The sequence below is a fragment of the Tachyglossus aculeatus genome, chromosome 1 (assembly GCF_015852505.1).
Source record: "Tachyglossus aculeatus isolate mTacAcu1 chromosome 1, mTacAcu1.pri, whole genome shotgun sequence".
Taxonomy (NCBI): domain Eukaryota; kingdom Metazoa; phylum Chordata; class Mammalia; order Monotremata; family Tachyglossidae; genus Tachyglossus; species Tachyglossus aculeatus.
This window is the reverse complement of record NC_052066.1, coordinates 124,596,641-124,621,105: the sequence shown is the minus strand read 5'-3', so window position 1 is coordinate 124,621,105 and position 24,465 is coordinate 124,596,641. Positions and strand designations below refer to the sequence as shown.

Sequence of the window (24,465 nt, the reverse complement as noted above, 5' to 3'; positions counted from 1 at the left end):
AATACTAAGACCTCAATACTTTTTACCGTATGCCTTCAAAATTATTTGATACTGTAGGAGACCTGAACTCTGGCAATTACACATTAATTTGTCTTTCTTGAAAAGTCTGTCATTATCCTAGTTGTTGTGGCTCAACCTGGGATGAAAATGGTTTATAGTAAATCCAGTTTTATTCAGTTTATTTTTAAAAACCACAATGAAGGATGCTATGAGGTACCTGGATGTTGATGCTAGGATACTTTTCTGACCCCTCCAAGGAACTCTTCTATGTCAATAGGGTATGAGCATCTCTGAAAGTCCTAGACATGATTATTCAGGATAATTGTTCTTTGGAGTCCCTCACAGGAAGACTTGGAGATACTTGTAAATATAGCCTCTCAGAGTCCCAAACATCTTCAAAATCATAATAATAATAGTTGTGGTATTTGTTAGGCACTTACTATGTGCCAGGCACTGTATTAAGCACTGGGGTGGATACAAGCAAATCGGGTTGGATGCTCTCATTCAATCATATTTATTGAGCGCTTACTGTGTGCAGAGCACTGTCCTTGTCCTACACAGGGCTCACAATCTAAATGCCCATTTTACAGATGAGGTGACTGAGGCACAGAGCAGTGAAGCTATTTGCCCAAGGTCACATAGTGGACAAGTGGTGGAGCCAGGATTAGAACCCATGACCTCCTTTCTGCCAGGCCCATGCTCTATCCACTATACCATGCCTGTTCTCTAAATGAGACACCCAAAAGCAGAGACGGCAGAGGACATGTTTTAAGAATACTGAAGCACAGGTTCAGATGACACTGGACTCCTACTGTTGTCTGAAACATGACAATCGAGAAAGGAGTGGTTCTTTTTGATTAAAATCTTCAGGAAGATAATGAAACTAAGAAGAAAAATCTTAAAAAAATATAAAGGAGCTGCCAAGGACAACTAATATTATGTGGTGCAAAAGGAGAATTAATAATATATAGTCCCTGAAGCTAATTATCTGGAAGGTTAATTATTTTTATTGGTTATTAATATTGGGAGGAAGGAGAGACAAGCTCACACTGAAGGTTATCATTTCAGATGAACCTTGCAAGTGCCTTAACTCCATTATGGTTAGCTTTGTATTAATTGACGTAATGTGAGGAATGTCAAAGGGGAATGTTGATGAAAGTGGCTGGTTCTGCTGGGTCTGGACTGGGCACCCTACCCAAACCCTCTCTGTGTTAATATCTTTTGATTCACTATGAGACCTTCATTTGGTTTTCTCTTGAACAGAACTTCTGTTATACTCACCCACTCATTTACCGGAGGGAAGTGATTACTTCTAAAAATAAGATATAACAAATCTAAAGAGAGGCTAGGGTTTCAGCTTTGGAGCTTGTGAAGTTGTCAACAGCTGTCTGTTAAACCTAAATATACGAAGGATAAGTTGTACCATTTAATTACTTTGCTTCACTTGCATTGTTTATTTAATGATTATTAGGAATACTTTCTTAGTGATCAGAGGTTTCAGAAAAAATCAAAACCTAAGTTAGGATTTTAAAATCTCGGTTCAGTTGAGAATTTTCTTTTCCTTGATTCTTTGCTTATTGCAGCTATAGTTCAGTTATACTAGCTAATTTAATTTAATTTGGAAAGTTGTGCTTAAGATCTAATCCTAACCTGATGGATTCTGGAACAGTAATGGATTTCTATTTCTCCAACCATCTGGAAATGAACTCTTGACATACTGTCAACTCTGACCTATTGGAGGAAGAAGGGGAAATAAAGAGAACATAGAAAAAAGAAATCAAAAGTAATGTCTTTTCCAATAGCTTTAATTCCTTTCCAACCAAACCTTATATTGGCATTATTAATGAGTAGCAAAGTTGACCTATTTGTTTTATTTTCTTTCCCTACTTGTAAATTACAGATTCACATCAGTGAAAAGACCAAAAGTTAGGCAGCAAGAGAAAGTCATCTCTGCATAGAATGATTTGTCCCTTTATAGGTGAGCTTTGATTATGTCTTTAGAGGGGAAAAGGCAGTGACAGAGTGGAAAAATTTCCCAGATCCTTTGTCAAAACATGGCTATCAATATTTGGCTCTTTAGCCAGCTAATATTAGAGGAATTTAATATTAAAACATTGTCATAGTTCTTTGCAAAAGACTGAAAAATGGAATGAGGTCAGTGGAATATGTTTTCCCATGTGATTTCCTCCTTGACTCGCTTCCAAGATGGTTTGGTCCAATTGCAGCCATAGCTTGGGGGTGATGACAGTTCTCTGTTTCCTCCTTCACTCTGATGCTGGTCTGCTTGTACAGTCAAGACTTCCTTGAAACTCCCCTGTCACGGCAGCTGGGTAGGAATACAAGACTGAGGAATGAAATAGCTTGAAATGTAGTCTGCTGAACAGGTGGATGGGCTCACATAATATTTTCATGGTGGACTCAGCATCTGAACCAGATCCATGGCTCCAGAAACACTGGTCCCATTGGCATAACACAATATCCATCAGTAGAGAAGCAGCATGGTCGAGTAGATAGAGCAAGGATGTGGGAGTCAGAAGGTTGTGGGTTCTAATCCTGACCCCTGTCTGCTGTGTGACCTTGGGCAAGTCACTTCACTTCCCTGGGCCTCAGTTCCCTCATTTGTAAAATGGAGATTGAGACTGTGAGCTCTATGTGGGACAGGGACTGTGTCCAACCTGATTACCTTGTATATAATAATAATAATAATAATAATGATAGCATTTATTAAGCACTTACTATGTGCAAAGCACTGTTCTAAGCACTGGGGAGGTTCCAAGGTGATCAGGTTGTCTCACAGGGGGCTCATAGTCTTAATCCCCATTTTACAGATGAGGTCACTGAGGCCCAGAGAAGTTAAGTGACTTGCCCAAAGTCACACAGCTGACTGTGTGGAGCCGGGATTTGAACCCATATACTCTGACTCCAAAGCCCGTGCTCTTTCCACTGAGCCACACTGCTTCTCTACCTCAGTGCTTAGAACAGTGCTTGACACACAGTAAGTGCTTAACAAAAAACATTGTTATTATTAGTTCCTGGCATAAAGTAAGCACTTAACAAATACCATAAGAAAAATACATTAGCTTCACACAGTTTTGAGTTAAAAGTGGAGTATTTGACAGCAAATTATCTTTATAATATTTTCTTGTCTCATATGGGCACAACCAATACGCCATTGAAACATAAGAATAATAATAATAATGAAGGCATTTATTAAGCGCTTACTATGTGCAAAGCACTGTTCTAAGTGCTGGGGGGGATACAAAGGTGATCAGGTTGTCCCACGGGGGGCTCACAGTCTTAATCCCCATTTTACAGATGAGGGAACTGAGGCCCAGAGAAGTGAAGTGACTTGCCCAAAGTCACACAGCTGACAATTGGCAGAGCCAGGATTTGAACCCATGACCTCTGACTCCAAAGCCCAGGCTCTTTCCACTGAGCCACGCTGCTTCTCATGGATTTACTTTTGAATTTTTTAAAAAAGCCTCAGCTTTGTCATATTGTGATACATATTTCTCAATGTCCTTTGTATCTGAATAATAATAATAATGATGATGATGGTATTTGTTAAGTGCTTACTACATGCCAAGCACTGTTCTAAGCGCTGGGATAGATATAAGGTAATCAGCTTGTCCCATGTGGGGCTCACAGTCTTAATCCTCATTTTACAGGTAATTGAGGCACAGAGAAGTGAAGTGACTTGCCCAAAGTCACAAAGCTGACAAGTGGCAGAGCTGGCATTAGAACCCACGACCTCTGACTCCCAAACCTGTGCTCTTTCCACTAAGCCACTGCTTCTATGAAGCAGATTCCAAAGACAAAGACACCACTGACGAAGAATTCCAACTATGAGTGCATGTGTGACTGAAAATCAATAAAGGACCCATAGTTGTGGCTACATGGTGTATATAAAAAGACTGCAAAACAAAATCACCATAAAACTAACAACAAATGGAAAGGATAAAATGAAATGACCTTTCACTGGCTAATGAGCAGGATAAAAGGGTTCATCTGAATGAAAGTAGATCATCTTTTAAAAATGGAGTGAGGAGGACAGGGAAGACTGTGATGGTAATAGTGTGGCCTGCTGGAAAGGGCAGCGATCTAGGTGTCAGGGGACCTGAGTTCTAATCCTGACTTGACCACTTAGCTGCTGTGTGGCCTTAGATAAGTCACTTAACGTCTCTGTGGCTCAGTTTCCACATCTGTAAAATGGGGGTTAAATTTCTGTTCTTCCTCCATTATTATTTTTATTATTATTGTATTTGTTAAGTGCTTACTACGTGCTAAGCATTGTTCTAAATGCTGAGCACTGTGAGCACTGTTCTAAGTGCTGAACACTTCTAAGCACTCTTAGATGGTGACCCCCATGTGGGACAGGGACTGTGTATGGTCTGTATCTACCCCTGTACTTAGTACAGTGCTCAGCAAAGAGAAAGCATTTAATAAACACCACTATTATTAGGATAGGACCAAATAAGAAATGTAATGTAGAACATTGTACTAAGTAAAGTCTTTGGCAGCCTCCAATAGAAATAAAAATACAATGGAAGTCAAACCAAAGCTAGTTTGAGAAGCACTTTTCAAGGGGAAGCTAATAACAAAAGATTCTTCAAATATATCAAAAGCAGGAAGCTGACTAGAGACTCATTGGGCTGTTTGATCAGTGGATAATCATGGGTTTTAAGGGGCACTAAGGAATGAAAAGAAGATAGCCAAGAAACTCGGTATTTTTTTTTTAGTTTGGTTTTTAGAGAGGAATGTGTGAGACAGATTCCCACACTCAAATTGTTTTTCAGCAGTTAGGTCAAAGGAAATGGATCAAATTGGAGTTGATGAGATAGGTTCTAGTGACTCATGTTAAAGATCTTGGCATCACTGTTGCCTGTAGTCATAAATCATCAGTTCAGTATGTAGTGGAAATCTAGAAGACCTATTTAATGCTGTTCATTATCAGGAGGGGATGGGAAACAAACAAAACTCCTAGTTTTACCCCTAAAGGAAACAATAGAACACTGCACTGTTTGCAGTTCTCATTGTTGCATTTTAGGAAGGGCAAAATTGAGCTGAAGAAGATAAGCAAGATGATCAGAGGTGACAGTTGTATTTATTGAGCATTACTGTGTGCAGGGCACTGTACTAAGTGCTCGGGAGAGTTCAGCATAGCAGTAAGACAGACACATTCATTCCTTGCCCACAGTGAGCTTACAGTCTAGAGGAGAGACAGACATTAATATAAATAAATTTCAAATATATACATAAATGCTGTAGGGCTGGAGTTGGGGGCGGTGAATAAAGGGAGCAAGTCGGTGACACAGAAGGGAGTAGGAAAAGAGGAAATGAGGGCTGAGTGAGGGAAGGCCTCTTGGAGGAGATGTGCCTTCAAAAAGGTTTTGAAGGTGGGGAGAGTAATTGTCTGTCAGGCATTCCAGGCTAGAGGCAGGATGTGGGCAAGACATCGCCGATGAGATAGACAAGACCAAGGAACAGTGAGTAGGTTGGAATTAGAGGAGTAAAGTGTGTGAGCCTCATTGTAGTAGGAGAGTAGCAAGATGAAGAAGAGAAGCAGCGTGGCTCAGTGGAAAGAGCACAGGCTTGGGAGTCAGAGGTCATGGGTTCTAATTCCGGCTCCGCCACTCGTCAGCTGTGTGACTTTGGGCAAGTCACAACTTCTCTGGGCCTCAGTTCCCTCAGCTGTAAAATGAGGATTAAGACTGTGAGCCCCATGTGGGATAACCTGATTACCTTGTATCCCTCCCAGTGCTTAGAACAGTGCTTGGCACGTAGTAAGTGCTTAACAAATGCCATTATTATTATTATTATTATTATTATTATTATTATTATTTAAGTAGGAGGAGGCAGGATCCTTGAGTTCCTTAACTTTTAAAACTCCTTGAGGAGTTTCTTTTTAATGCGGAGTTCGATGGGCAACCACTGGCGGTTCTTGAGGAGTGGAGAAACATGGAAGATTAGGACTCTTCAGCCTGGAAAGAGGACGGCTTAGAAGGGACATGATTGTAGAAAAAATCATGGAGTCACAAGACGAACTTGTAATTGTTGTTCATCAGTTACTGGTATTTATCTGCAAAGCATTGGATTAAGCACTTGGGAGAATACAGAATAACATTCCCTGAGTGCAATAAGCTTGCTGCTTACAGTCTAGAGGAATGTTCATCAAACCCAAAACAAGAAGAGGGGTGACCCTTTGAATATTGAGCGTGATCAGTTCAATTCAAACAAGAAATGCTCCATACAGCATTTGGTAAGTATGGGAGGTTGCGCAGGCTGAAAAGTTTAAGAGGGATTTGAAATTATTCGTAAATGAGAGGTATATAATGGGTAACTTAGGGGGAAAGTTAGGGGTATAGATGGGGAAAAGTTAAGTATCAATAAATCAATGATATTTATTGAGTGCTTACTGTGTTCAGAGTGCTGTACTAAGCAGTTGGAAGGTACAGTACAACAGAGTTGGTAGATACGTAGGTAGACATGAGATTACAGTCTAGAGACATGTTAGATGATAGGTCAACAAACAACAAATATAGATGTCAAGTAGGACTTGGTTCCTTCACCCACATTTTTGCAACTCTAGGCCCACAGTTGGATCAATCAATTAATCAATAATCAATCATATTTATTAAGGACTTACTATGTGCAGAGCACTGTACTAAGTGCTTGGGAGAGTACAGTACAACAGAATTAGCAGATACAATCCCTACCCATAATGGTACTGATCTGATCCAGTAAATGCTTGTATGTTCTATATGGATAATCTCAGTAAGGTATAGTTCTAAAATATCACCTAAAACATAAATGCCTCATTTTTATATTTTTGCCAAGAATATTTTAACATAACTCCTCGATTGTTCAAAACTGGTGTCATTTAAAACTTGTTCTTATCATAGAACAATTGGAATTCACTTAAAAATGGATTTTCCAAATGTTTGTTGCAAATATTTCAATGGAAAATATAGCACTTCTTGTTAACAAGATATAAAAACAACTCCAATGTAACCCCTCTGGGTAGGAACACTAGAAACCCAAAGTTTCCTTTTTAAGAGTCGAATAATCCCTATTCATGCCCAAACTATTAGAACCATTTGCATTTTTAATATCATTAGAATGTCCATCTTTCCTGATTTGATGGGACACTCAGCATTGTGCTTCCTAGTCTTATCACCTGCTAGTTCCCCTTTTAGCCATAATAAGCATGATGACAGTGAGAACTCGAGGAAACCCTAAGCAGGCCTGAGCAATTACAGAGAAGTCAATCTTATGAAACCTCCATAGCCATCCATCAATTTCCTGGAATCTCAAAGAAATATCACCTTGGGCTTAATGATTGGTAACCACAGTGGTAATTCTGGACAGCCAGTGACTGTGGTAATTATTCTTGTCTACTTCTAATTACTCCTAACTGAGCTGCATATCAAACTCTTAGTGAATTTGTCTGTTTGTGGATCTGTCCATTACTCCTGCCTGGCTCTGCTTCCCTTTCCAGCTTCCCCCTTTATCCCCCTTCTTTTTCCTGCCCTTGTGTGTTTGGATCACTGCCTTTACCCATTTTGTTTTAGGAATATGTGGTCATTTTTTCACCTAAAACAAAGAATGTCTGAGTCCATTATTTGTGCTCTTTTGCTTCTCAAATACTTTTTCAGTTCCAGATTTTATTTCTATCATGGAATGCTCAGATAATAATCAGGGCATTGTAACAAATGCAGTATGCATAAAGTTCTGGGGCTTCTAGCAACAAGTCAAAAGTCCTACTAGGCTTTCGTTTGCTCTGATAGGAATTGACGTAACTTTTAATACAAGAATTCCTGAGGCTGTCATATAAATCTATTTATAAGCAAGAATGCTAAATAATAATTACATGCCTGAAGAAGCTACTGCTCTAATCTACAGACAGATGCTGCAACATGAGCATTGTTAGCAATAAACTGATTAGAGGACCTCCAATAGGACAGAAAAAAAGAGTACATAGAGACCTTATTCAGGATCCGTTCATTTGGAGAGAAGCATAAGGGTAGATTCAGAACTATAGGAGAGGTAAGGCTTTGGGTATAGGAGTTGGTACAAAAAGAAATCAGAACAATGAGAGAAAAAAGTTTTATTTTAAAAGAATATTGATAGAATGAATAGAATGCAGTGTGCTGATAGAAGAGCTTCAATAGAACAGACTTAAAGAAAAATAACAGTGACCCTTGAAAACAACTAGTAAGCAGGAATTATGTGGCTGTTGTGTACTATCTCACACTTGTTGTTCTACTGATAAAACTATGAATGGCCTACACTCCAGGAAGCATAGTGAGACAGAGAAATCTGTAGACATTGGAAAAAATTGGTTAGATCAGAAAAAGGACTAACGTTAGTGTACAAGCGATTCCTTGCTGGTGTTAGTTGGTATGCCAGACCCCTTGGGAAGTGCACAAAGTCCTTTAGTCGTCTACAGCAAGTGGTTACTAATTGGCACCAGAGTTGTTGGAGAATTCCCCTTCGCAGATGTCAAACAACCAATTATTACCTATTAAATTGCTTACTTATTTGGCAGCCATGGGCACAAGCACACCCTGTAAATGGTATCAAGCACTTTTCCACTTTGAAGAGGATGACACATTCCTCAGTAATTTAAATTTCTTCATAGTCAATTTAATGCATGCGAATTATGTATGAATTGCAATAAACCTAGCTATGTGATGCTACTGACATAAGTGAGAGGCTCTAATGCTAGGAATGCGGGAAAAATCCTGCCTTCAAATACTGAACACTGAAATGAACAGAGGTTATCTATGCACTTCTGAAAATATATTGATGTACTTCAAGACATTTAGGGCCTATTCAACCAATTAATATGGTACTTCTTAACACACCTATTGAACATGAATCAATTCTTCCATATTTTGAAGGGCATGTAATGTCAGGTGCATGAGACTATGTGGAACAAAGGGCTCGAAAATTAGAACTGAAGTGATTTGCATGTGTTTTCAACACTGCCTTAGGCAATCCCTACATAGCTGAATTTTTGCGCCTCTCAAAATGTGGTAGAATCAAGCTCATTAATGCTCACTTACGAGCTATGTGGCAATGATTATTATCCTCCTTTTTCAAGTGGTGATGGGTTTGGTGATATAAATAATTATTCCGTGCAATATGGAAACCTGGAAAGCATCCAGTTTTCCTAAATCCTTCACCAGAAGTCTGGTTTTTGGCTACCTGACTTGTTACCTTGAAAAATTGAGAAAATTGTGATGTTAATTTATTGAGGATCCATGCTTTTGGAGAAGGAGTACAGAGTAGATTCTGAATCATTTAGGAGAGGTCCAGGTAAGATTTGTTTAATGTAATATCAATTGTGAGACTCTAGGTGCACAGGTTGGTACAAAGGAAATCAAAACAATAAAAGAAAAAAGTTTTGAGTGTTGATAGAATGTATAGAGTATAAATGGGAAGCTAGGAACATAGTTATAGAGATATGGAAATGTTCGATCCAAGCTTGTTCACTTAATGTAGCAATAAAAATTTAGAGATCCTTAGTTTTAAATCAATTGGGAATGTGCCAAGCAGTGTTCTAAGCACTGGGGTAGATACAGGGTAATCATGCCCATAAGTAGGGGGGTTTAAAAATCACCACACCAACTTTGCTTATCTCATGCACCATCATTCTAATCCTGCTCTGAGTGTGTTCATGGAAACCTCCAAGGTCCAGGCAAAGATGAAATGGGAGAGTAAAGCTAGAATCAGCAGCCCCCCAAACTCCAAAGTCAATGAAGACTCCTATGAGGATCGCTCCTCCTAACAGAAAGAACCTGTACAAATTGAGAACCAAATAACTTGTATTAAGGGCTCGTATAATTAACTGAATAATGAGCAGGATATTGACTTTTAGAAAGTTACTTCATTTAATCAAATTTTTATCAACAGAATTATGTTTTAAAATATCAGATTTCCCAAATGAAAAAAATAGATTGTCTTTAATTTTTTAAATACTTTTGACACAAAATTTACTTGGGTAAATTTAGAAATCCACACTAATTCTGCCTAATTGAATTCAGTCAATTTAGCATGTTTGTGGGATGAATTGTCAATATCACCATTGCTGCTGAGAGAATTGACGTTAATTTTGGAATCTTATATCTTGGAGATTTGATTATTTTTACGTTAATGTTTTTTTTTTCTGGAGTCTTTCCTTTCTTTCTACTCAGTCTTGAGTTTCCCTAAGTAACTGGCATCTGAAGTCTATTAGCCTGCAAATTTCTTGTCAGCAAGGATTGTATCTATCAACTGTTTTGCAATGAACTCTCTCCAGCACCTAGTACAGTCTTCTACACATATAATTGCCACTCAATAATTGCTACTGATTGATTGCTCATTTCTTAGGAGAATGACATTCATCTCACTCCCAAATAGAAACCTGATTCCAAGACCAAGATTTAGAGAAGCGGCATGGCCTAGTGGATAGAGCTCAGTCCTGGGAGTCAGGTGGACCCGTTTTCTAATTCAGGCTCTGCCACTTGTTTGCTGTGTGACCTTGGGCAAGTCTTTTCAATTCTTCATGCCTCGGTTCCTTCATCTGTGAAATGGGGATTCAGTGCCTCTTCCCTCTCCTACTTAGACTGTGATCCCTGTGGGAAACAGGGACTATATCTGACCTGATTATCTTGTATCTCCCCCAGTGCTTAGAGCACTTCTTGGCACATAGTGAGTACTTCAAAAATACCACAATTATTATCATGCTTGTTAAGTTTTGGATTGGATTTAAATTAGAAAACTCTAAATTAATCAAAACTGTCCTGTCAGTAAATCAGTAGTATTTGTTGAACACTCCCTCAGTGTAGAATACTGTACTTAGAGTGAAGGAAGTAGAGCAGTGATGGATTGGAGAGTACAACTGAGTTAACAGACATGATCCCTGTCTTTCACCAGCAGCCACGGGGTACAGAGTGAAGGGTGAAGCGGTACTAAGCCTGTTTCATCCCTGTGTACCAAAACGTGCTGGCCCTGTACAAAGTCTCTCTTCCTCCCTTCAAAGCCCTACTAAGAGCTCACCTCCTCCAGGAGGCCTTTCCAGACTGAGCCCCCCTTTTTTCTCTCCTCCTCCTCATCCCCCCGGCCCTACCTCCTTCCCCTCCCCACAGCACTTGTATATATTTGTACAGATTTATTACTCTATTTATTTTACTTGTACATATTTACTATTCTATTTATTTTGTTAATGATGTGTGCATATAGCCTTAATTCTATTTGTTCTGACGATTTTGACAGCCGTCTACATGTTTTGTATTGTTGTCTGTCTCCCCCTTCTAGACTGTGAGCCCATTGTTGGGTAGGAACTGTCTCTATATGTTGCTGACTTATACTTCCCAAGCGCTTAGTACAGTGCTCTGCACACAGTAGCGCTCAATAAATACGATTGAATGGATGAATGAATGAATGAATTGTCTTTGAAGGCAGAGACTGTGAAGAAAAATATTCCTTATCACTTTAAAAAAAGAATCATCTCTTGTTTTCTGTGCTCTCTCCAAAAATCACTCCAGTAAGATTATCATATTTTAGAAAATGATTAATGTACATATATGTGTGTGTATACATATATATATATATATATATATATATATATATATATATGTAAATATTTATGCGCTGTATATAGCTTATGCCTCAAAGGTAGCTCTGGTAAAATTAACATCTTTGTAAAGAGTAAATGACAGTTTTACTTTGCACTCCAATGGAATGTACTAATATTTAGACAAAGGGATGGAAATGTCTAAATTATGTTGAATGCTTCCTGTCAATGCTTTTGCTTCCCAATCTGCACTTAAGAACTTGTATTAAGGTTTTGTAGTTTTTACTAATATTATTCAAATTTAAAGTTTTATTTTTATTTAAATTGTACTTTATGACCATTAATTTGTTGGTCATTGGTTATTTCTGTACAGATATGACATTTCTGCCAATTTTATAGCAAAGAAAACTTAGAGGAGAATACTTTAGAGAATATTATCGGGAAAAGGTTGAACCCTGAATTTTCAACTCACATATTTTATCAACTTCTAGATTGTTCTCAATAGTACCTTCAGAAATTCTTGCTTCAAGAGATTGAAATTGGGTCCTCTTACCTCTGTAACCCCAAACTAGGACCAAAATCAACAATTAGAATGATCCAAAGCGATTGCAGGCTGCAGTCAGTGCTGAACCAGATTCCCAAAAAAGACAATGACAAAAGTTGGGTTTTAATTGGTACTATTTATTGGAAAGGGTAACAACACAACGTACTAGAGATGAGGTTTCAAAGGTCAAATTTAAAGCCACTGTGTTCAAAATTGCAAGAGCCAAGCTCGGTGATCTGATAAACAGAAATCAGACACACTATATTTAGACAATGAGGTTTCCTGAAGGCTTTGCTTGCAGAAGTAGACGGAAAAAGGATTTAGTCTAAAATAACACCAAAATAATACATAGCTACCCTCATACCCCAGGTATAGCTTAACTAGAGAGAAATACTTAACATCCTAGAATGGGGTCTCATGAGAGTTGGTAGGCACACTTTGCTCCACTAATGCCAACCTACTAATTGTTCCTTGATCTCTTCTATCTCATTGCTGACCTCTTGCCCACTCCCGCCTCTGTCCTGGAACACCCTCACTTTTCATATTCGACTGACAATTAGTCTCCCATCTTCAAAGCCTTACAGAAGACTCATCTCCTCCAAGAGGCCTTCCCTTGATTTTGCCCTCTTTTCCCACTCCCTTCTGTGTCACTATGATTTGCTTCCTTTATTCACCAAGCACCCTCCCTATCCCCAGTCCCACAGCACTTATTTACATATCTGTAATTTATTTTTATATTCATGTCTGTGTCCCCCCGCCCCCCCCCCCCCCCCGCCGTCTAGACAGTCAACTCATTAGGGGCAAGAAATGTGTCTGTTATATTGTTGTGTTCTACTCTACCAAATGCTTAGTACAGCCCCTGCTCACAGTAAGTGCTCAATAAATATGATTGATTGATGTATTGATTGATTGAACACTACACCAAAGCTTTAGCCTCCCATATTTCCTCTTCATATGACAACTTGTCTTCCATCCCACCAAGGGGATGGGGCTTGCTCACAATTGGCAGAGGAGCCATTTTCCTCTTAGACTGTCCTAATATGCTTCTGAGAAGTAGGTGAAAGCAATTCCATCGCACTATAGGGTTTCTAGTAGTAGTAGTAGTTCCATTTATTGAGCACCCATGTAGTGTATTGTATTGTATCAGATATTCGGGAAGTATAAAATTAAAACTTAAAATTAAAAAGTGACACATCCTGCCCACAGCGGGAGAAACAAACATACAAATCTTTATAACCTGCCACAAAGGGTCCCTTCTCCTGGATTGCTCTTGCATGTTCTGAGACATTTCCATCGTTGCCAAGACTTGGAGCATATTTTGTCTATTTGTGCCATGTTTTAATGTTTCTTTTCTATGGTATTTGTTAAATAGTTCCTCTGTTTCAAACACTGTTCTAAGTGATAGGGTAGATACAAGATAGTCATGTTGGACATAGTCCTTGTTCCACATGGGGCTCACAGTCTAAGTTAGAGGGAGAAGGATTTAATCTCCATTTTTACAGATGAAGCGATTGAAGCACAAAAAAGTGAACTGACTTCCCAAGATCATATAGCCAACAAGTGTCACTTGTCACTACAGGCAAGTGACACTGCCTGACTTTGGGCAACTCACTTCACTTCTCTGGGCCTCAGTTTCCTTATCTGCGGAAAGGGGACTGAGACTGTGAGCCCCACGTGGGACAGGGACTGTGTCCAAACTGATTTGCTCATATCCAACCCAGCGCTTAGTAAAGTGCCTGACACATAGTAAGTGCTTAACAAATACCATAATTATTATTGCATGGCAGAACTAGGATTACAACTCAGGTCCTGTACTCTTTCTACTGGGTCACACTGCCTTCATCACTCATTTTGGGAGTCTGTCTCCATTCTCTTTACTCCACTTAAACTTTTAGACTGTGAGTCCCATGAAGGACAGAGATACTTCTTAATTCCTACCTGTGTATTTTCTCCCAGCACTCAGTACAGTGCTCTGCACACAGACGCTTATAAATATGATTGCTACTACTATTACGACCATTACTCCTATTCCTACTACTACTTGAACTGTCAAAATAAATGAGTATACATGCATCCATGAATGCCAACTAGGGTCTAAACAAGCTTATAAGTGCTAGATGTGTCTGAGGGCGTGGCTCAGAGTGCTGGGAAATCAACTAGAGAAAGATAGTTGGACGAGGTGGGATTTTAGGAGGGGTTTGAACGTTGAGAGCTGAGGCCTCTGATCATCATCATCATCATCATCATCAATCGTATTTATTGAGCGCTTACTGTGTGCAGAGCACTGTACTAAGCACTTGGGAAGTACAAGTTGGTAACATATAGAGACAGTCTCTGATATGGAAAGGAACAGAGTTTCAAGAAGGCGTACCTTGTGAGTCAGGGGATAGAGGCAGGAGAATTGAGAGCAGGGTACTTGTAGAAGGAACAAGGCGGTGAGTTGGGGAATAATGAATAAAAAGATCATAGAGCCAACTGTGAGTTTTTGTTAGAGGTGGAGAGTCCCAGAAGCCGGTGAAGGATTTTGAGAAAAGATATGTGAGCCAAAGAGAAATACCCTGATCCACAGGGTGGATTGAGGGGGATGAGGCCAGGGTTTTGTAGACCACCAGTGGCAGCAAGAACAGTTTGAACCAGGGTGGTTACAGATTGTATTCTGTGGTTCCTTCCCTATAGTCCTTCTGCTAGCCATTTTCAAAAGATTTTAAGAACCTACTCCCCTCTGGCCTTTCTTTCTAACAGTTCTGTAGTTGCTCAGCCCTTAGAAGAATTTAAATACAATGTATGATATTACAAGATTGGCCTTAGGCCAGACCTTCTCCTTAGCACTGAGATGACATTGGAAAGTCCCCATCTTCCGCTTCTACCTTGAGTCTTATTTTACCAGTTTTGTTGGGACTTCCCACCCTATCATAAGATTAAATTACAGACTACATAACTTCTAAGGATTCTTTTCTAAAATTGAACTTGAATGCAGGTATCACTTCTTAAATAGTGGAAAACATTTGAAAAAAATGTGATACAAAAGAAACTATTCAACTCAAATATAATAAAAATTAGAAGAGGTTGCCTCAGGTAAAGATATTTTTTGAGAGACTTCCACTTATGCTGTCAAGAAACATGTGGATTTGGAATTTTTGCCCTTCACAGAAACAATCATTATGGTCTTGGTTACTTTAAAGCAGGTTCTCCTCCACTAGAAATGTGGATTTTATTAAAAGTATATGTGAAAACACCTGGGAATTCACATATTTAAGTTACTAACTGCAAATATTTTTAAGAATTTTCTTTAGGCAATGCTTCTAGATAGGTAGTTAAAGACATAGACATTGAAGAAATACTCAGAATGCTGATGGTTTAATTTCAGGATTTTACCGGAATGAATTTAGTATTTAACTGCAATACAGAGACCCCCAAATTCTGCTTTTAAAAATTCATAAAGCTTCTAGAATTATAGATAGATGTGATCTCAAGTGACTAGCCCAGTGACTGCTAAATCATCCTGTAAAATGGTTGCCCATTTCTTCCTTAAAGATTTTGAAGGATGGAGACTTTGTTGCCTTTCTTGGTAGCCCATTCCAGTGATTCATCACTCTGAAGATTTTAAGGGACAAGAAGATTTTTTTGTTGTTGTTTTTTATGATGGCATTTATTAAGTGCTTACTATGTGCAAAGCACTGTTCTAAGTGCTGGGGAGGTTACAAGGCGATCAGGTTGTCCCACGGGGTGCTCACAGTCTTAATCCCCATTTTACAGATGAGGTAACTGAGGCCCAGAGAAGTTAAGTGACTTGCCCAAAGTTACACAGCTGACAACTGGTGGAGCCGGGATTTGAACCCGACCTCTGACTCCAAAACCTGTGCTCTTTCCTTGAAATCGCACCTATTTTAACTGGAACCAATTCCCACTATCTTAGTTCTCTTTAGGCACAGAAAGGAACTGTTTAACATTCCCTACCCAAAAAGCCTTAATATACTTGGTAAATCATTATTATTATTATTAATGGTATTGCTATTTTTAAGTTCTGTGGCTCATAGTCTAAGTAGGAGGGAGGACAGACATTGAATCCCCATTTGATAGATGAGGAAACTGAGGCACAGAAGTTAAGATACTTGCCCAAGGTCACACATAGGCAAGTAGCATAGCTGGTATAAGAACCCAGGTACTTTGGCTCCCATCTCATGCTCTTTCATCTAAGCCACAACTGCTACTTTATTTAACCATTCTTTAGCTTTCTCCTTAGTAAGATAAGCAATCCAAATTTCTTTCTTAGGCGTCTCCTCCTGCCTTCAGTACATCTCCATTTGTATATCTCCCCGCCATCAAAAACTCCATAAGTCCAAGACTGAACTCCTTATCTTCCCTCCTAAACCCTGCCCTCTCCCTCACTTTCCCAACACTGTAGATGGCACTACCATCCTTCCCGTCTCACAAGCCTGCAATCTTGGTGTCATCCTCAACTCCGCTCTCTCGTTCACCCTTCACATCCAATCCATCACCAAATCCTGCTGGTCTCACCTCCGCAACATCGCCAAGATCCGCCCTTTTGTCTCCTTCCAAACCTCTACCTTCCTGGTTCAATCTCTCATCCTATTACGACTGGATTACTGTATCAGCCTCCTCTCTGATCTCCCATCCTCCTGTCTCTCCCCACTTCAGTCTATACTTCTTGCTGCTGCCCAGATCATATTTGCGCAGAAATGCTCTGGGCATGCTACTCCTCTCCTCAAAAATCTCCAGTGGCTACCAGTCAGCCTACGCATCAAGCAAAAACTCCTCACTCTCAGCTTCAAGGCTGTCCATCACCTCGCCCCCTCCTACCTCACCTCCCTTCTCTCCTTCTCCAGCCCAGCCCGCACCCTCCGCTCCTCTGCTGCTAACCTCCTCACTGTGCCTCGTTCTCACCTGTCCCACCGTTGACCCCCGGCCCACGTCCTCCCCCTGGCCTGGAATGCCCTCCCTCCACACATCAGCCGAGCTCACTTTCTTCCTCCCTTCAAAGCCCTACTGAGAGCTCACTTCCTCCAGAAGGCCTTCCCAGACTGAGTCCCCTTTTTCCTCTCCCCCTCCCCATCCCCCCTGCCCTACCTCCTTCCCCTCCCCACAGCACCAGTATATATGTTTGTACAGATTTATTACTCTATTTATTTTGTTAATGATGTGCATCTAGATTTACTTCTATTTATTCTGATGACTTGACACCTGTCCACATGTTTTGTTTTGTTGTCTGTATCCCCCTTCTAGACTGTGAGCCCGTTGCTGGGTAGGGACCATCTCTCTATGTTGCCAACTTGTACTTCCCAAGCACTTAGTACAGTGCTCTGCACACAGTAAATGCTCAATAAATGTGATTGATTGAATGAATCTATTTTCTATCCTTTAATTATTTTTTGTCACTTTGTCACTCAACCAGGATCATTCATATTTTATAAAGAGCCTTGTAATCAATCAATCAATGGCATTAAATGCTTACTCTGGGCAGAGCACTGGACTAAGTGCTTATGAAACTACAGTAGAATAAGCAGATATGAAACCTGCCCTCACGGAGTTTACAAACTATTTGGGGAGATGGACATAAAATAGATTACAGATAGCAGGAGAGCACCAATGTATAAGGATATGTAAGTTCTGTGGAGGTGGGATGTGGGATGAGTACCTAAGTGCTCAGCTGTAATGGATCCAAGTGCATAGGTGGTGAAGTAGGGAGGGAAAATGGATGGGGAGATGAGTCAGGAAAAGCCTCCTTAAGGAGATGTAATTTTTAGAGTGGATTTTTATAACGGGGAGAGCAGTGGTCTGTCAGATGTGAATGGGGAGAGAGTTCCAGGCTGGTTAGAGCATGTGAAGAATGGATCAGTGGTGAGAGAAACAAGAGCTAGCATTGTATTTTTCAATGAGTAATATTGTAGGTGGAATTGTTTTGTTGCTACATGCAGGTTTTAAAGTTAATTCATAAACCATGACTGATTTGGCAGACAAACTAACAGAACCGTGTGCACACTAGTGTATGCTGCAGCCTAGCTGAAGATTCATTCATTCATTCAATTATATTTATTGACTGTTTACTGTGTGCAATGCAATACAATGCGTACTAATTACTTGGGAGAGTAGTCAACCAATCAGTGGTATTTATAGAACACTTACTGTGTGCAGAGCACTGTACTAAGTGCTTTGGAGAGTACAACATAATAGAGTTGCTAGACCTGAAATCTGCCCACTAGGAGCATACATGCTATTAAATAGTGCTTTTTGTTATTTCACATTGCACGTTAGGAAATCAGAATTGGAAGTTCAAATTACATCACAGTTCATTTAGCAGCATGGCTCAGTGGAAAGAGCACAGGCTTAGGAGTCAGAGGTCAGGGGTTCGAATCCCGGCTCCGCCACATGTCTGCTGTGTGACCTGGGGCAAGTCACTTAACTTCTCTGAGCCTCAGTTACCTCATCTGTAAAATGGGGATTAATACTACTGTGAGCCCCACGTGAGACAACCTGATCACCTTGTATCCCCCCAGTGCTTAGAACAGTGCTTTGCACATAGTAAGCGCTTAACAAATGCCATTATTATTATTATTATTACTATTATTATTTTGAGAAGTAACATGGTCTACTGGTTAAAGCATGGCCGTGGAAATCAGAAGACCTGGATTCTAATCCCAGCTCTGACACTTGCCTGCTGTGTGACCCTGGGCAAGTCACTTAACTTCTCTGTGCCTACGTTAACTCATCTGTAAAATCAGAATTAAGACTGTGAGCTCCATGTAGGGAAATGGATTGTGTTCAACTTCATTAACTTGTATATATTCCAGCACTTAGTACTGTACCAGGCCCAAGTAAGTGTTTAATACCATAAAAGAACATAAAAACAGCTGGGCACTCATGAAAAGATGATCTTACCACTTTGGTAACTATAGATCAGGCAGGTGGGTAATGAGTTTGCTCAATTGGGGAGATTGGAATCATGGATCAGTAGTGATTTCTTCTGATGCCTACATTACACAAATTTTGGACCAAGGATCCCCAATAATAAGTCTACCTGTAATTGAAAACTAGGGTGCAAAACAGGTTAACCGGTATAAATCGGCCGCAGGGTTCGAGTACCCAAGGTGGTGACGCAGATAGGAAAAATGACTCAGAGACATGAGTTCAGATAGAGCAGTAAAGAAGGAAAGTGGCTACCTGCCTGTTCACCTCCCGAGAGAGGTATGAGTGACAAGCAGCCCTGATCCCAGCCACTTCTTCCTCTTTTATTGGGTTTCAAATCCGAGCTACACAAAGGATTCCCGAGTAGTGCCGCAGGTGAGGCCTTGGCATTCCTAGATCCTAAGTTAAAGTACAACCGTTTGTTTGTCATGGTTTGGTTAGTGTTAAAATCTCTGTTTACAAGATGTTATCAGGAGATAACGGTCAACACAGGCTGGGGACATTCCAGACAGAGAGAAGCCACTTTGGTTAATTTACTTTACATACTGGAGTGCTTTCGGTCTGCACAAAATTGAGGGTTATTGTTGGTATGCGCAAGATGGAGTCAGTCATGCCAAGTTCGCTGGCAGACAACACTACCTAACATCTCTGTAAAATCTCACAATCTTCCCCTGCAAGTTAGAATCTAGCTTGAGGGGATTTAGTCAACACCTTCTTCTTGGGGGCTGTTCTGACCTCTTTCTCTGCTATATGACCTTTTTGCAGAAAGCTCAGAATACCTTACTTGTTCCAGAGATAAAGGAACATCACCCTGGGTCCTGCTGGTGGGGCCATATCAATTGATTGATCAATCATATTTATTGATCACTTACTGTAGGCAGAGCACTATACTAAGCACTTGGGGAAATACAATAGAACAAAGTTGGTAGACATGTTCCCTCCCCACAATGAGCCTTGTTAAATGGGAGTCCCTTAAATTTCTCCCTGTTGGCTCATGTAGAGCTTTTTAATTTCCCTGTGCACCTAATTGATGAAATCTAAATCCTCTTGCATCTTCTGGAGCTGACTAATTTTACCCTGGAGCTATATCACCTATTCCCGGAGAATCCAAACCAGGAAACTTTTCACACTGGTAATAATTTTTTAATTCCCCTGGTGAGCTGAGTCTCATATTATCATTATTATTATTATTATTAATAATAATAGTAATAATAACTTTGGTATTTGTTAAGCACTTACTATGTGCCAGGCACTGTACTAAGCACTGGGCTGGATAAAAGGAAACTGGGTTGGACAGTGAGGGAGTGGGAGAGGGAGCAGGTATGGGAGAGGGAAGGAGCTGGAGAGGAAGAGGGAGCAGGAATGGGAGAGGGAAGGAGCTGGAGAGGAAGAGGGAGCAGGAATGGGAGAGGAAAGGAGCTGGAGAGGAAGAGGGAGCAGGAATGGGAGAGGGAAGGAGCTGGAGAGGAAGAGGGAGCAGGAATGGGAGAGGGAAGGAGCTGGAGAGGAAGAGGGAGCAGGAATGGGAGAGGGAAGGATTTGGAGAGGAAGAGGGAGCAGACATGGGAGAGGGATGGAGCTGGAGAGTCTCCCTCCTCCTCTCCCCCTCACCCCCACCTCCAGCCCCCTTCTTACCTCCTTCCCTTCCCCACAGCACCTGTATATATGTATATATGTTTGTACATAGTGTCTGTCCCACATGGAGCTCACATTCTCAATCTCCATTTTACAGATGAGGTAACTAAGGCCCAGAGAAGTGAAGTGACTTGTCCAAGGTCACACAGCAGACAAGTGGCTGAGTCAGGATTAGAACCCATGACCTTCTGACTCCCAGGCCCAAGCTCTATCTACTATGCCATCCTCTTTCGCTGCAGGTTCAGATAATCAGAAGCCAGCTAACCACCAATAGGCAACATTGTTAGAGGAGATGCTGCAAGTAGAGACTGTTTTGGTCACGGCACTCTTCCTAACCATTTTGCTTTATCGATGATTTCTTAATATGTTCTTACTTATTTCTTATGGTGTCTGTAAACATTTCAAACAATTTCCCAGTACCCTGTTCAAGTTCCCTGTTAGGATGTCTCTAATAGGGCTGTCTTCTGTTCCCAAGGTAATAGAGATAGATGCTTGTAAAATGCAGCTAGAATGTTTAATCTCATAAATTGACACTCTTTGGTAATCTTCAACCTGATTTATTAGCCCTACAGGAAAGGAACTCTGAATTACATATTGTATCATCAATCAGTCAACCTATTTACTAAGTGCCTATTGTATGCAGAGTACTGTACTAAACATATGGATGATGAGGATTAGCTACAATTAGGATTACCACTATAAACTATGTCTCTACCTCAAGAAGTATCCAAATTACTTTACACCTGAGAGACCTTTTCAGGTGATCTGTGTCTCTGTGAACACTTCCTTTTTCTTCCTCTTCTCTCACATTCATTAGCTTCTTCTTTCTCCGACCCCTCCTCCTCCTCTTCCTCCCCCTTCCTGTTCCTCCTTCTCCTCCTCCTGTTTCTCCTCCTCCTCTCATCCTCTTCCTCCTCTTCCTCCTCCTCTTTCTTTTCTTCCTCCTCCTCTTTCTCCTCATTCTTCTCCTCTTTTTCTCCTCCTCCTTCTTCTTGTTAAACTCTTTAAAAATTTACTTGCAATTTAGAAACTATTCAGGAATGGTTTCTGTTGAGTAGGACACTTTTTAATTGCAGTTGTTTGATGAGCAAAATAGTTGACAATTTCTGTATTTTGTCTTGTAGGTATATTATGTCCTATCCTGAAAACTGGTAGATCTCAGTTTCAACAATCCTCTGAAGGTGCCTCTGATATTTCAGGTGAGCATGAAAGGTGATTTTTAAACACAGTAATTTACAAATTGTGATACACAGTGCCCCATTTTCCCCCCTGCTTGGGACTAGTCAAGGCTATTGAGTAGTTTTGAGAAACCACCCCAGTCTTCCCTCTAGTGAGGCTGTATGGGACTTACCTAGGTGATAATCAGTCAATCAATCAATCAATCACATTTATTGAGTGCTTTCTGTGTTCAGAGCACTACCCTAAGTGCTTGGGAGAGTACAATAAAGCATATTTAATAGACATGTTCCCTGACTACAAGGAGATTGTCTAGAAGAAGAGTTTATACTCATGAAGGTTGCATTTTGCAAAAAGGATTAATATGGGTCAAGACTCCCATATAACAGTCATGCCCCCAAACTCACCCAAATAATTATTATATTAATATATTTACTGGATTCTCAGACAAAACAAGACATTTTGGTTTTTCCACTTCTCATCTGTGACCTCTGAGTAAAATGCTAAACTCACAGATTAGAAGCAGCCCCAGAGTCCAGCACCCCAAGAGGGAAACTGACAATTGAGTAAACTCCTGGGTGAGTAAGGAAGGAGGCACAAGGGTGTAATGTCCCAAACAATCAACATGACTGCAATTTCTGACTGCAATTCAGTGCTTTCATCTTGAATTATGACAAAAAGTGGAGTTATCAGATCTCCCTGTGGTAAGTGGTTAATGATTAAGAGCAGTAGTCCTTTTAAAAGGGTATTCAAGATATGAAAATTATTTAACTTGCCAAGGGAATGTGGTGTGAAGATAGGGACAGATAAAACAAAGTTACCTATTGTGTGCAAACCTGAAAAAGGCCCAAGAGAATTCAGAGGAAAAACCAAATGGGGTCCTTGTTCTCAGTTATGTTTCTCCCTATCTATCAGTCAATTAATCAGCCGAACAGTTGTATTTGAGTGTTTTCTGTGTGTAGCACACTCTACCAAGCATTTGGGAAAGTACAATATAACAGAGTTGATAGACATGTCCCTTGTCCAATCGAGTTTACACTGTAGAAGGGAAGACAGACATTAATATAAATAAATGAATTATGGATGTGTGCTTTTTAAATTAGGCTTCGAAAGTAGGAAAATTGATCTTCTATCAGATATGAAGAGGTAGGGTGTTCCAGGCCAGAGGCAGGATTTGGGCAAGGGGTTGCTGGCAAGATAAGTGAGACTGAGGTTGGCATTACAGGAGTGAAGTGTCCATGCTTGTAACAGAAAACCAGGGAGGTAAAGCCTATAGTAAGAAGTTTCTCTTTGATATAGAGGTGGCATGGGCAACCACTTGGAGGTTCTTAAGGAGTGGGAAAACTTGGGCGGAATGGTTTTATAGAAAAATGACCTGGGAAGCAGAGTAATGTATGAACTAAGAACTATAGTGGGGAGAGACAGGAGATAGGAGGAGGAGGAGTGTGGCTCAGTGGAAAGAGCCCGGGCTTTGGAGTCAGAGGTCATGGGTTCAAATCCCGGCTCCACCACTTGTCAGCTGGGTGACTTTGGGCAAGTCACTTCACTTCTCTGGGCCTCAGTTCCCTCATCTGTAAAATGGGTATTAAGATTGTGAGTCCCCCGTGGGACAACCTCATCACCTTGTAGCCTCCCCAGCGCTTAGAACAGTGCTTTGCACATAGTAAGCGCTTAATAAATGCTATTATTATTATTATTATTTTATTATTATTATTATAGGAAGGTCAGCAAGAAGGCTGGGATAGGATAAGTGTTTGGATTAATATGGTAGCAGTTTGGATGGAGAGAAAAGGACAGATTTTAGCAATGATGTGAAAGTTGAACTGACAGGATTTGGTGGCAGATTAAATATGTGGGTTGAATGTTAGAGATGGGTCAAGGCTTATGCCGAGGTTCTGGGTTTGTGAGAAAGTGAGGTTGATGGAACTGTCTATAGTCATCATCATCATCATCATCATCATCATCAATCATATTTGTTGAGCGCTTACTGTGTGCAGAGCACTGTACTAAGCGCTTGGGAAGTACAAGTTGGCAACATATAGAGACAGTCCCTACCCAACAGTGGTATATACTTTCCTATAGTGATAGGAAAGTCACGGGGAGGACAAGATTTGGGTGGGAATATGAGGAGTTATGTTATGGACATGTTAAGTTTGAGGTGTCAATGTGGAACATCCAAGTAGAGATATCCTGAACACTGCAGAGAAGGAGATATTGTAAACCCAAAGGAAAAGGTAGATAAAGAGAACAGAAGCAAAGAATGAAAGACAATCAAAAGCAATAGAAAACATTTGTATTTAATTTTACTGAGGAATGCATTAGTTTTTAGGGAGAGCTGGAGTGATTGGAGTGACTAGTCAGAATTAATCCAGGAATGCTTCATGCAAGAGGTAAGGTTATCATTCATAAAACTAGACTGATCATTCAGTTCTCAGACCCACTTTAGAACTGCATCTGAGTTATTCTTGTTAGTTCTCAAGATAAAAGGAAGCAGCCAAGGCCTTCTTCAAAAGGTGCAAAGTCAGGTACTGAAGGAATTTCCTAGTCTTTCCCCTTCCATTTCGAAAATGAAATCTGGAAATGTATTTGGCCAAAAGCAACAGGATTTGAAACAACTTGCCATCTC

General features: G+C 40.3%; 1 protein-coding gene across 1 annotated transcript in view; it reads left to right on the top strand.

The window, feature by feature from the left end:
- Positions 1-24,465, top strand: part of COL19A1 (collagen type XIX alpha 1 chain) — a 335,135-nt gene that overhangs the window by 5,455 nt on the left and 305,215 nt on the right. Inside the window, exon 2 of the mRNA XM_038744466.1 lies at positions 21,788-21,862. Within this exon, the coding sequence (XP_038600394.1) occupies positions 21,788-21,862 (75 nt within the window). The remainder of the gene's footprint in view (positions 1-21,787; positions 21,863-24,465) is intronic.